The 13665-nt window shown below is 38.9% G+C and overlaps 1 protein-coding gene across 6 annotated transcripts in view; it reads left to right on the top strand.

Annotated features, from left to right (window-relative positions):
* FHOD3 (formin homology 2 domain containing 3) overlaps positions 1-13665 on the top strand; it is a 386338-nt gene that overhangs the window by 175963 nt on the left and 196710 nt on the right. For all 6 annotated transcript variants that reach the window (XM_027711038.2, XM_027711032.2, XM_039381552.1 and 3 more), the window contains exon 5: positions 10086-10191. In XM_027711038.2, coding sequence (XP_027566839.2) covers positions 10086-10191 — 106 coding nt within the window. The remainder of the gene's footprint in view (positions 1-10085; positions 10192-13665) is intronic.

Raw genomic sequence — 13665 nt, 5'->3', positions numbered from 1 at the left:
GTTTCAAAGCATAATTTTCCTTGAAGAATTCAACTTGCCTCCTTTCTAATGTATGTGGTATGGAAAGGAATTTGGGAATTATCAGTTACCACTTAAAGTAGCTCTTTCAGGTAGAATTGTGGCTTTTTGTTGAACAAACATACCATTAAAAAAATCTTCATATACTCTTAAAGTACAGATTCTCATTAGTGGGTAGTTGAGAGGTCTTCCTCAAAGTGGAGAGCATTCATATAATATGCTGAAGTTTTTGAGGGAGTACCCTTCACTCGTAATGAGACCCTGTAAACCCCTGTTTACCTGTCGGCTGCCAACAGTTACCAGCATTGCTAAGGGCATACTTCACATACAATTTCAGTTTATCTCATAATTAACCATGAGAGAGAACATAAGATAGTTTTTGTGTCTGTTTTAGAAAGAAAAGCTATTTCAATTTTTTAGTGAAGAAAAACACAAGTAAATATAAGGCTATATTATAAAGAAAACACCATTGTCCAAAAGATCAAACCTGATTTTTTTTTTTTTTAGTCTGTGACATGAATGTATGTCAGCATTAGAAATTTATCATTATGTTAAAAGTTTTTTAAAAGTGTGTTTTTCAACATAAATATATTTTTTTTTATTTTGGGTGCCATCATATACAGTATTTTGAATTCCTTGAGAGTGTAATATTTTGGAAATAAAATGCTGACTTAAAAAAAATGTCCTTATTTTCATTTGAACAAATTTTCAGAGAGACTTTTATGGAGACTTCGTCATGTTTTTAAATGCCAAGACAGTTCATATTTTTTTATAATCATTTCGTTATAGCTGAATTAATTTGGCACAGTTCTGTGTCAGTATCATTTTTAATTTAAAGACCTTCAAGGTAATGTGCAGTGACTTATTCGCATTAAGTGGGAATAAGCCCAAGTTTTACATTGACTATGATTTCCAAATAGTCGGAGTTCTTGATTTTTCACGCGAGGCCTCAGGAAAGCTTAGCAATGCTTGGCAAAAACAATGCCTTTGTTTCAAAATTTAGATGAAAGATCCATTTGGCAAGTCTAAACTTGGAATTTCTCTTTGATTTCTTCTGGTGGGCTGGTTTTGGCAAAATGATAAAGGTTATGTGGAGCATTTTTCTTTGACAGTAATGCCATTCAGTTCCTGTCATTCATTCTGAAGGGCTGAGAGAACCACAGTCATCATCTTTTTCTGGATTATACTACAGTATTCTTCTTCTGGTTTAGTAGTATGCTTTTTGACAAACAAACTTACAAAGTAAGATATAATTGACAACCAATATAGCTTATCTCTCTTTGAATGTATTATCTGACAGAATTCTGAGTTGCCTGGTTCTTGTATTTATCAGAATTCATGGTTTTTGTGAGAAGTGCTGAAATTCCCAAAGGCATTGGGCAGAATCCAGCTGAACATGGCACTTACAGAATCAGGCTCAAACAATGTACTTAATTTCCTGATTATGATATCATAAGAGAGTTAAAAATACAGGTGCTTAAAACATTTAATTCAATATCAATCTGAAAAGCAAAAAAATTGAATATAAGCACAGTAATAAATGTAAATTGGGCTACACGATTTAACATGGCCTGTGATACAACTGGGTGTAATATAAAGCAGGCACATTTTAGAACCTATAAACAAGGGTCTATAAACTCCTTGTAGTTACAAAGCATAGTTACAAATCATGTTGATTTCATCATTTCAAAATATGAAATAACTGGATAAGACTATGGTATTGTAAGAAAAATAAGAAAGCTATAAAGCATGTTTCAAGTCTGTTGAAATCTATGATCTTGTGTAAATCCGCTTCCTAAAGTTTTGGAAAATATTTTTAATCTGTCAATGCACTAGGTTTTCTGGAAAGCAGACCTGAAGTGTATGCTTTAAAGTCTTGAGGAAAAAAGCCAGTTTTCTTTTAGGACTGTTTTCCCAATCGAGCGTCATTTGACAAGTGCAGGAGGTCTCCTGTTAGTTTTCTCAAGGAGCGTAGATTCCTATTTTATGTTGTGATCAGAGTATCAAGGGACACAGTTACAAAATTCTCTTACAGAATTTTCTTCTATTGTTGAGAAATTCATTAATCATTGAACAATTGAGCTTTGTGTAAAATGTCACAAAGAACAGCTATGTAGGGGCCCTGGAAACATTATCTAGAAGGTGTTTGGATAGACACAATCTTATCAGTGAATGAAATCAAATGTCACACACTTCAGCTGCTAAGGAGTCATCAATCATCCTTAGGAGTGCAGAAGGAGTATTCTGTGTTTGCCTCATTGATCTCAAGGAAGGAGGCTGCTCCTTCCCCTCCTGCAAGCATGACTGATGACTCCTTAGGGTTTGAAGCTGTGTGACACTTGATTTAGGGGCTGCTGTGATCATTTGTGGGGCAGGCTGTCTGCCACCTCTCCCCTTCAAGAGCCCTCTTGGAAGCATTCTTGATTAAGTCATGAAAAAGAGAAAAATCTTCATTTCCTTCCCAAATCAAATTCACCAGAGTTCTGCATAGCAGTTTACAGATCTGTTTAATCCTGTTTTACAAAGAAGATGTCTCATTACTGTTTAGAGATTATAAATAAAATAGATATGATACATTAAATGTCAAAATCAGTTTCTTAGTTTCATTGGCAAATAGAGTACCTTCTAGACAATGTTACAGGCTGAGATCTAAACAGTTCTTAATGGGACTATAAAATGTGAACTGCTTCCACCACAACTATAGCCTGAAAACTTGGGAAGCCACCAGTATTCTCATTCATTGAGAATCTTTGAGTTGAAATGGGTAACGTTGTTTAGTGTTGAGCCCCTATCTACTTGAGCTTCCTCAGGTATGTAATACAGTACCTGACTTGTTTGTTCTTTTGCTTATCTACCATGAAGAATATCCCTGGTACGGTTTGCTCTAGTTGAGTTTTTTCGTAATTTTTAATTCTTCTCTTAACTGGGAGGAAAAACCCACAGTGTGTTGATTCATCTGCTGTCTGCTAAAGGTGCAAAAGATGAAATTCTGTCCCTACCAACTAAGTGGCATAAAATGTCAAATAGCAAACAGCAATTATTGTAAGAAGTTACTTTAGTTTCTTTAGACAAGCTTACTTTTTTTTTTTTTTAAAAAAAGGAAAAATATTGATATCAGACAATCATAGAATATTAAGGGGTTGGAAGGAAACTTAAAGATTTCCAACTCCCCTCACCATGTGAAGGGGCATATCTCCCTAGACCAGATCGCTCAAGGCCTTATCCAACCTGGCTGTGAACACTGTCAGTCTTAGGGCATCTACAAGCTCCCTGGACAACTTGTTCCAGTGTCTAACTACCCTCACAGTAAAAAATTTCTTCCTAATATCTAACGTAAATTTCCACTCTTTCAATTTTTACCCATTACTCCTTGTCCTGTCACTACAGTTTCTGATGAAGGGTCCCTTTCTGGCTTCCCTGTAGGCCCCCTTCAGATACTGGGTTGTTATGAGGTCTCTCTGGAGCTTCCTCTTCTCCAGAATGACCAGCCCTCACTTTCTCAGCCTGGCTTTGTAGAGGAGGTGCTCCAGTGCTCTGATCAACTTCATGACCCTCCTCTGGACTTGCTCCAACATTTCCATGTCCTTCTGATGTTGGGGGCACCAGAAGTGTACGCAGCACTCCAGGTGGGGTCTCACAAGAGCAGCATAGAGGGGGAGAATCACCTCTCTTGACCTGCTGGCCACATTGCTTTTGATGCAGCTCAGGATTTTATTGGCTTTCTGGGCTGCCAGTGCACACTGCCGGCTTCTGTTGAGTTTTTCATCCACCGTCACCCCCAAGTCCTTCTCCGCAGGGCTGCTCTCAATCACTTCTCTGCCCAACCTATAGGGATTGCCACAACTTGTGTATAGAACTTTGCACATCACTTTGTTGAACTTCATAAGGTTTGCATGGGCCCACCTCTCAAGCTTGCCAAGGTCCCTCTGCATGGCATCCCTTCCCTTGAGCAACAAAATTGATTCTTGGAGGTGAATTTTCATTATTGTCATCACTAGAAGTCAAACTTTTGCTTAAATATTTTGCCTCACTGAAAGTAAAGAGAGATGGTAATCTCCATGCATGCTGTGATAAAATGTTGCTCCATGTAAATAGAGAAAAGAATAGGAACAAAGGGAACAATGTAAAAATACTGATATTTGTGTGTCGTGTTACGGCCATGCTTCTACACAGATGTACATACAATGAGTTGTGAAGGTGTAAAGGCTGGTGGACAGAAGAGAATTAGTGGATTCAGCAGGGAAGAGCGTAGGGAAAATCTTAGACGGAAGAGGAATGGGAGCTTGGCACAGCTGGTGAGGGCAATAAACTGGGTGAAGTGCATTTGCAATCAACAGGTTTAGCAAGGGGAAGGAGATTCCACTGAGAGACAAACTGACTGCTTGGTCCTTGCAAGCCCTTCAGCACTAAAATGCTTCTGCCTCAGTTATGTCTAGTAGCTGACTGCAGTTTTGGGATATCCCAGTCCAGGGCAACCTTGTTCTCAAGTTGTTCTTCTGGGTGTGCTGGTGGGAATGTGACAGAAGGAAGACAGCAACTGAACTTGCCTATCACCTATCTTGGGGTAGGTTCTGAGTTGCCAAGTATCAGGGAGTGAAAATACTTGTCTTAGAGAAATGGACTGCTTGTGACTGCTTGAGACAACAGACTCTGAGATCTGTTTTTGTTTCATCTTCTAAAGGTAGTGTCCTGACACAAAGTAGAGCTGAGATTTCATGTTTAGTAGAAGACTTGCTTGTTTAACCAATGGCTCATCTGGTCCATACATGGAATTGTTTTGTAGCTGTGTAAATAATTGACATTGAAATGGCAGAACAGTCTTGAGGGACTCATAGGACTTCAGTTTATGTATTTATGTGTATATATATATATGTGCGTGTCTGTATGTTTTTGGAATGATTTCTTCCCAGATTTGTTTGCAATAGATGACTTGGCTTTTAAAATGGACTGAAATAAACAGTGACAATTGAATTAGATAATATCAGGCACTTCTGGATTGGCAATCTAATATTTTAATTGTATCAATAATTTTGGAGTCCAAAGAACAGAACTATAGTTTCAAGTGTGGGAAAGTAACTATAAATTATAACTTGGCGATCCCTGCTCCTTCAATCACTTCCTGACTATGTTTACTCAGTTTTCAAGCCAGAATGAGCTTTTCTAACTGCAAACATTGCAAGCCAATCTTGATCTGTAAAATGCAACCTGTCACTTAGCCAGTAAAAAAGCTGGACTACAGAAATGCTCTGGGATTTCTGTTTCTAATAGAGCACGACATAACTTTTATTACTACATCATTGTTGTCTTGTCAATGGGAGTAATTATTTTGCTGGTAGCTTTAGCAGATGTGATGTATACTGAAGGCAGGTAGCAATAGTTAAAAATAATCTTATGGAGGCTTAATTGTGGTATATTTCTAATATAGGCTTTGTTGTTTCAGAGCTTGGCAGCCGAAAGGGCAGCTGAGAGGAATTGCCTGTTAATTTTCCATTGCTACTGAGATGGTGCATTGTATAAGCATTTGAAACTATATGGGGAAATTATGTGTGTGTGTATATATATATATATATATATATATTTGAAATTGTGCGGCTCTTGGGTAATGGAAGTGTGTTCTGGTCATAGCCCTGTGCTACCACATTGCTACTGCTGCCCAGGGCAGTCAGATTAGGAGCAAAGTATGGGGTTGTTTTGGATTTTTTTGTATATGTGAGAGTCTGCCAGAGTTGGAGGAATGCTTAGGAAAGAAGATCAGTAGATTTCTATTCTCCATGTACTATTAAGTATAGGAAGGGCAGAATAAGGACCTACTCATCATCGATGCTATTGCTAATAGAAACCCGGATTTTATCATCCTGTCTTTATTCACTTAGTAGTAGAGAAAGATTTTCAAGTGTATTGGGCGGTAGTCCTTTATTTTACTTTTTTTGTGGTGGAGTGCCAGAGGTATTGTCATTTGAGATTTATGCCAGCAAAAGCCTGCAGTCGTGCACAGTTTGCTCTTTGACCTGCCTCCTCCTTCCTCCCTTTCCTCACCAGTCAGCTGCTGTCCCTCTGCTGCTAATTTACATCCCTAAATGAATGAAGCTTAATCCCTAAACCTTAATCCTCCTAAAACCGGCTGAACTTTGTGATCCTGTCTTGACTTTGCAGGAGATTAAAAAAAAAAAGGGGGGGGGTGAAAAGAAATGTGCTTTAACTTCTAAAGAGAGTAGCCATCATTTATATTTTTGGGAGGACTTTATGCAAGTGCACTGGCATTTTATTGATTGATGTATTTTTCCTAGTTACTTTATTTTTTCCACATTGAACATAATCATCTGGGGTTTCTGTTTCAATTCTGCTTCCTTGCTGTGCAGTGTGTACTCCTGGCAGGGGAACCTGAGTAAGAGGGGTTTCCAAAGAGACCTTGCTCAGGCGTATTAATGTGGAGTGGGGACGGATACGCTTTGCCAGCATACTATTTCATAGATTAACGTAGGGGAGTGAAAATTTTGCTAGCTCTCCCTCTTAACAAGTAGGGATGTTTACTTCAGTGTCTGAATGAGCCATGACCTTTCTGCTTGTAGGACTCTGTATTGGTATGCTGCCAGCATCTTGTCCTGGAAGATTTCAGGCAACAGAGGAGGATGCTTCTCCACTTTAAGTCTGATAGGGTTTACATTTCTGGTCATATGCATGGTGCACAGTGAATTGGCAATATTCATCTTTCTTTTGCCAAGGTGAATTATCACAATGTTAAAATGTGAATGCAGTAATCTTTGTGAAGTTACCATTTTTGATTTACAGACAAAAGCAGAACTGGCCTGATAGTCAGAGTTTAAATTTCTCTTAATAGGGAAGTTGTAGAGTGACAGAGCAGAGAGAGAAGCTCTTCCTCAAGCAGAGAGTAAAGTACATCAACCGCCGGAGCTCAGCGTGAATGCAATCCCTTCTTATAAACCCACAGGCAAAGCTTAGCAAGGAGATTCTCATGGCTATGACTGGTACCTTGTCTGTCTGTGCTGCTCTTACTTCTAGATTGGATCATAGCAACTTTTGCATTTTGGAAGGTTTGGTTAGTACAGAATGTGATTGCTGGCTCAGTAATGTGTCATGTGGAGAGCACAGGCTGGGGAACCCCATGGTTTTCCTTATTTAAAGAAATGAACATTATAAAATGTACAATGTTTCACTTTGTAACAGAAACAGAAGAGAGTTATACAACATAGAATTAAATATGGGAATGCTCCAGCAACCTGAAACAATGAGATAGCTTATGAAAGGAAAGGGAAACAAAAAAAAAACTCATACAAATGAGATTCTTCTTGGTGGAAATCTTATAGACATGCAACTTGTTATGTGCTATGATTCCTTGGAAAGATGTGTTCTGCACAGCTGTTAGCCACGTAAGAGAGAAATATGTATACACATATCCAAGTGTGAATATTCAGTTACTAATCCAGTTTCCCAAAAAATACTTTGAATGGAGCTTTCAGCAGAACTTCTTAGGTTAAAAAAAAAAAATTCCTCTTGAGAAACTCTGTTCCAAAACCTCGATTCTTATTAGGAAACAAAGCAACTTTCTTAAAATAATCATGCTTTGGGTAAAAGCTTTCAAACATATGGCCCACAGAAATAGCAGGCTTCAGAAAGATTTATCTTTAACAGTATATAAACAATTTATCTTTGCACGTGGAAGCTGCACGTCAGATAAAATGTGTTCTTGCAAAGTGCCATTCCTTGGAAAAAAGTCTTCAGTTTCCGTCTTCAGGTAAGACCCTGTAGAACTGCATTAGAGAATATGTTGAATGGTACAGAGATAAGAGAATGGGTAGGAAAGAAGACATTCCCTCCACACACTACTTCTGCTAGTGGCACATGAGCACAGTGCACACTGTTTGTAGGGTCCTTTTAGTAGGTAGGCTGAGTTATGGAGGTGAAATTATGATTTACGCATTTTGTCAACCACTTAAGCAGGCTTTAAACTCACCAGATTGAGTATATTTGATGCTTCATTACACATTGCACAAAAATAGACGTTTATTGCACAGACATATATTATCTTGTTTTTTCTTCCTCCAAGATGCCTAAAGAAAGGAAGAGATGTTCTATTTCAAGTCTATGAATAAATGAGTAAAATATAGTTTCTGATGAAGACAATGGTATGTTTTCATAAAGACTTTAAGTAGTCAGCCTTCGTGTCACTGCACAATCTTTATGGTTGCAGGAGCTTAGCAGGAAGCTTTGCCTGTGTTTTGCTGCTTTTCTCATCAGTGCCTTAATGTCTGCTGATTAAGGGATCATAAATCTTTGCAATATTAGCAAAGGAGTCCATTTCCATAGCAAATGACAACATTTCTCTGCCTCCTTCTAGCTGTTATCACACACATGTGGCAGATACTTGTATGTATCATTGTTACACACATGCCATATATTCTGCACAATGAATGCTCTCTTCCTGGAAACCTGAACCTCTTACCACTGCTAGAGAGTACCCTTTACTCTTAAGGTCACCTAACTTGGCAAGTCAGTGAGTTAATGGGTCTGAAAAGATTATCCTAGACCAAAATTGATGTAAACATTCTCCTTTCAGTGTGGAACGTATGGGCTTGAATGCCTTTCATCTTTCGCTGCACATTCCAGATGTTTGCTTCTTTCCTCTCATCATATATACATGGCGGTATAGATAATGTACTGAGTTCAGATTTATGCCTAGAGCCTGATGTGTTTGTAGTCTGCTTCATTACACCTTCTTTTTCCCTTTTATTTGGGAAAAGGAGAAGTACCTTAAAAGCCTTCTTTTTATTCAGGTTTGATTTGTTTATTCCATGGTCTCCCAAAGCAGTCTGGTTAGAGTTCCTCATCCCCCTTCATTTCCTCTGCTGTCCCTCTGCAATGTATCTCCTTTCAGTCAAGGGTGACTCCATGACTTGGTTGCTTTGAAAAAGTTCAAGGCTGCAGATCTCAAAATTTGCTTTGGAAAGGTCCTTCTTAAAAAAAAATAAATAAATATCACCAACATAAAAACAGATTTTTAGCTTGGTTATTTTGACAATCAAATGCTAATTTCTAATTTTTCCCCAGGTGATGCACTAATATGCATTCACTATTTAAGATTATGGGGAACATCCTAAAGGTATAATGGGTATTTCAGTTTTTGTCTTTCACTGAATGTCAACAGCCCTTAATGGATAATGCTGTTAAAAATTTTATTTTGTTTTTTGGGTTCAACCTGAAGGACTCTGAAGCTTCACTACTGTTATCTTCTCTGGTATATGGACATTTATTTTTTTTTTTATCATACAAATGCCATTTATTTTTCCCAGAGAGGCATGGTAGGTCTACTGATAAGTGTCAGAATCCAAATACCACAGTTATTCTTCCTTTTCCCTGTTTTTCCAGTCTTTTTTATTTCACTAGGTCAATCCAGAGAGTCACATCAGCAAGTTTAGTGAGTCACTTGCTTCAAGAGAAGTGAAGCAAGTCACTTCTCTTACATTTGCTGTGTTTTCCATCACAGTGTGGGAATATTATCTGCTAGTGTTCTTATCTTCAACGCTATACTTTCCCGTTCTAAATATAATGTATTAATATAATGAATTAATATTATGTTAAGATAATGAATATAATATTACACTGCAATAAAACCAGTTTTAAACTTTTACTGTACGCACTTAAAATACTGAAACTGGAATTATGCTAAGGCATTGAGATGGCGTTCTCTTGTTGAGCCTGACCATTTAGGGCTTTAAGGATGTTTGTTTATGTGATACGATGAGATTATAGTATCTCAGAGAATGTTTTCAAACCTTCAATGAAAATATAAAAAGTCATATTTTACAGATTTTAATTTTCTGTAGTTGACTGAAAGATAAAATCTTGTACTTTCATGCTTTGTGCTGATGTGTTTCATTCTGATTTTAAAACTCAGAAGTCTTCTGTATAACAACTTCCGTATCAACTTGCTTACATCATGGGAAACATAAAGTCAATGTTGCAAGCATGTATTTGGTTTTACATTATGATATATCCTGTTTGTTTGTTTTTCAAAATTCTAATGCAGCTTTTCCTTTCTCCTGTGACAGGATGACAAGGACTTGGTTCATGAGTTTGTTGTTGCTGAAGGTCTGACTTGCTTAATCAAAGTGGGAGCAGAGGCCGACCAGAATTATCAGAACTACATCCTGAGAGGTAAAGGAAATGTATCCAAAAGTTGTTTTTATTGCTTGGAAGGTCTCACAGGTCTGTGGCAACTTGAGGTGTTAAGTGTCTTTGAACGTGCTTCTCGGTCTGGTTCTGATTCCTGCATGTTATACGCAAGAAAATTAAGGGAAGCTTAATACTCACTGCTGAGCAGAACGAATTGGAATATTTGCAATACTGATAGTCTCCCCATTGCCCACCTTTTCTTGGAGATTATAGTGCAACTCTGTAATTCTAAGAAAGAAAAGGCACTCTAAAACCTTTACAAAGGAGCTGCTGTGAGCAGGCTGTACTCAGCAATGGAGCCATTTTGTGACCAATGTTTCTCTCCTGTTCTTGCAGCCATGGGTGGCTGTTGACCTCCCAAGTGCAAGGGTTTTCTTCGTGCTGCTTAGACTGTTCAAAAGTGCCATGGAAATACAGAGGGGCAGCGGCCAGTCTGCACCATCACCCTGCTGGGAGATGTATTTTTGTATCCCTTCTGTCTGTTGTGCTGCAACAGAATGCAGCATCATCAGTACATATGGATATCATGCAGTATCTGTGGAATAAACAGTGAGAAAGTCATACTTAATGGGACAGTTGGCTGATATTTTGGAGTTAAACAGGTAATAAGAGGTTTATGTTCTGATCTTTGCACTTTAAAGATAACTGGCAAAGGCAAGGTTTGGAGAGTGATGTGGAAAAGGATTAGAAAGCTGATTTACTCTATTGTGGCCCAAATAGATGTGTGTATTTTTCATCTAACCAGGAAACTCAGACTGTAAACTTGAACTGTTTCTTCAGTTTTTTGAGGGGGAGAAGAGTCATACCAAAGGATTTTTGCTGCCGCATGATCTCAGAGTAAATAGCGAGTGCTAATGAATACATAGTTGTGGTGAATTGTTCATTGCTGTATTTAAAAATGTCACTTTGATATATTTAACTGTTAAAACTCAAACTGCAAATTCAGGAGAAAAAAAAAGAAAACAAATGAAAAATAAATAGAAGGATTTTGTAAGAAGCAGAAATGCATGCTAAGTTATAGAAAACAGGGATTCAAGCAGTTAAGTATGGCTTCATGAGAAGATTTTGAAGATAAGACTGTGCAAATACCAGCTTTTGGAGGTGTAAAAGAAACAAACCAGTACCACAGAAGTTATGTTCTATGTCATAGTTCTGCACTCATAGAAATGTACTTGAATAGTAGACAAGGACACAGCAACATGTGTCCTGAAATGTTTCTGGGAGAAAACTGGCCATCAATGATCTCAAAAAATTCAGACTGGAAATAAAGTAAAAGTCTGTATTGGACAGTCTGGCCTTCAGACTGGGGACCTTTCCCTTCCCTTTCCCCTCCCCTCCCCTGCCCCCTCTTCTCTCCCCTCCACATATCCTAATGCATCCAGAATTCAGGGAGACAGAATGATCTCTTTCTTGTTGTGGCTCTCAAGAGCTTGGTATCCATGATCTAAAGTTTGAAATTTTCCACTGAATTCAATGAATGATAAAGCAGAGCCTTATTGCCAATGTCCACAGCATCATACTAATGAAACTGCAAACTCATCTTGTTGCACTGTTATTAACAAGTGATTACAGCTTGTTCAAAATAAATATAAAGGCAAGCAAACAAAACAACAACAAAAACTATGTAGAAGTATGCCAAAAAGCTAAACACATTATTTTAGGAAGATGCTTTTAGAGATTGGTACTTTCTCAAATCAGGTCTTTTTTTCCCTATTTTGCTACTGTAGGAAGCTGAAGTTTCTCTCTGGGTAGTGTATCCTGGCATCTTTTACAATAATATGATTTTTCTGTGTGATGTGGGTTTTATTTCTAAATTGATCTTGATTGCCTTTCAGGAAGTTCAAAGCTTGTTACAACTCCAAGATTCTGTCAGTTGGTTTGCAGTTCCAGGAGCCAGCATGTACTTTCTGAATACGTTTGCATGTGCAATGAGATAAAGAAATATTTGGAAGTACAGTATAGCCAGACAATCTTATCCAAATACATTGAGGAGGGTGCTGAAAAGAAATATTAAATACATCGTGGAGGGTTTCTAGTATATTGGTTTTGGAAGATCATAGTGATTGATTAGGGTTTTTTTAATGACAGTTGTGTGTATTTATTGCAGTGCTGCATTTTACTCAACCTGAAGTAGTGAGTGAATAGGTGAATAAATTTTACTGAAGGTACATGGCAGCTGGCACTGAGGTTGTCCCATAAGCTTTAAACTCAATGTTAAGCAGTAGAGATCTGAGAAGTAAAAAGTAGTTGTTGTCTAGATTTTTTGTACCTTGCTGCTGTGGTGTTCTTGGTCTGCAGATCCTTTCAGAGTGGAATATATTCTTCTTATTTTCACTGCATTTAACCTAAATCATAAATGGGGGTTGGATTTCTCCTTAGTTCCATATTTCTCCAGCACCTTTGGTGTAATTCACTGTTTTCCTCTTGCAATCCTAACCCAGCTTGCAGAGCTTGTGACAATAAGTGGCAGCCTTAGATATGGCATTGCCTCCTCTGCTTCCAGGGCTCACTCACATGCGACTGCCTGTCATCTTAACTGAGCAATTTCCCAGTGTTTTACATGAACTTGTTTGCTTGTACTTATCAAGAAATAGCTTTTGTCTCAGTCTGAAGAGACTGGAATGTTTGCTAAAGAGGATGAGTTATGAGACAAACCAAACTCATCTCTCTCAGCAATTGTAAATTCAAAATTAAGGGGCTTTAATTGAGGAAGTGTGGAAAAAAAAGAAGAAATAACAACCCTTTATTAAAAGATAAATGTATATTGGCAAGAACAGTAAACAGAACACAAAAACAACTAGACAATAGTCCTGTACCCAGAAGTCCCTTCAAACAAAAGAAACAGTCTGATACTTCTCTGTCCTTAGCGCAGCTCTAACCACGGCCGGCAGGGGGCGCTGTCGGGTCACTGGAGGTGCAGAGCCTGCAGTGCTCGGTGTTGGCCTGCAGGGGGCGCTGTCGGGCTCTGGGGTCACCGCGCGGGAGGGGGGTCTGGGGGTGGTATCGGGTTGTGGAGAAGCCGAAAAGAAAACGGAGACCCTTCCCCCAGTGCAAGAAGGGTAGAAGGAAAAGCAGTCCACCCCCACGGGACTCACTGTTGTTCTCAGATGACAGTGTTCCAAGGCTCCTCCCTTCTCTCCCAGCGAGCACACAACTCTCCGATGAAAACCCAGTAGGTCCCGGCTGGAGTCACGAGGCAGTGTGCGAGCCCATCGAGGTCAGTGGTCAGGCCTCACCAGGACGAAAAGCCAGAAAGACCGGCTTCCAGGCCTTTTCTCCAAAAATGCCCGGACACAGACCCTGTCTCCGTCCCAGAGAGAGAACTCCGCAGTCTCCATTCTCCCCTCTGAGAAGAGCCAGCCACCCCCTCCCATGGGCCATCCATTAGGAATGCGGTCTGGCCAGCTAGGTTCTTTTGTAAGGCTAATTGACCCCCTTCCCCCACTCTGTTTTCTT

The sequence above is a fragment of the Pipra filicauda genome, unplaced genomic scaffold (genome assembly GCF_003945595.2).
Source record: "Pipra filicauda isolate LSUMZ 115617 unplaced genomic scaffold, ASM394559v2 scaffold230_size2164044_pilon, whole genome shotgun sequence".
In the NCBI taxonomy this organism is placed as follows: domain Eukaryota; kingdom Metazoa; phylum Chordata; class Aves; order Passeriformes; family Pipridae; genus Pipra; species Pipra filicauda.
Note: the sequence above shows the minus strand (reverse complement) of the source record. Positions and strands in the feature narration are given on the sequence as shown.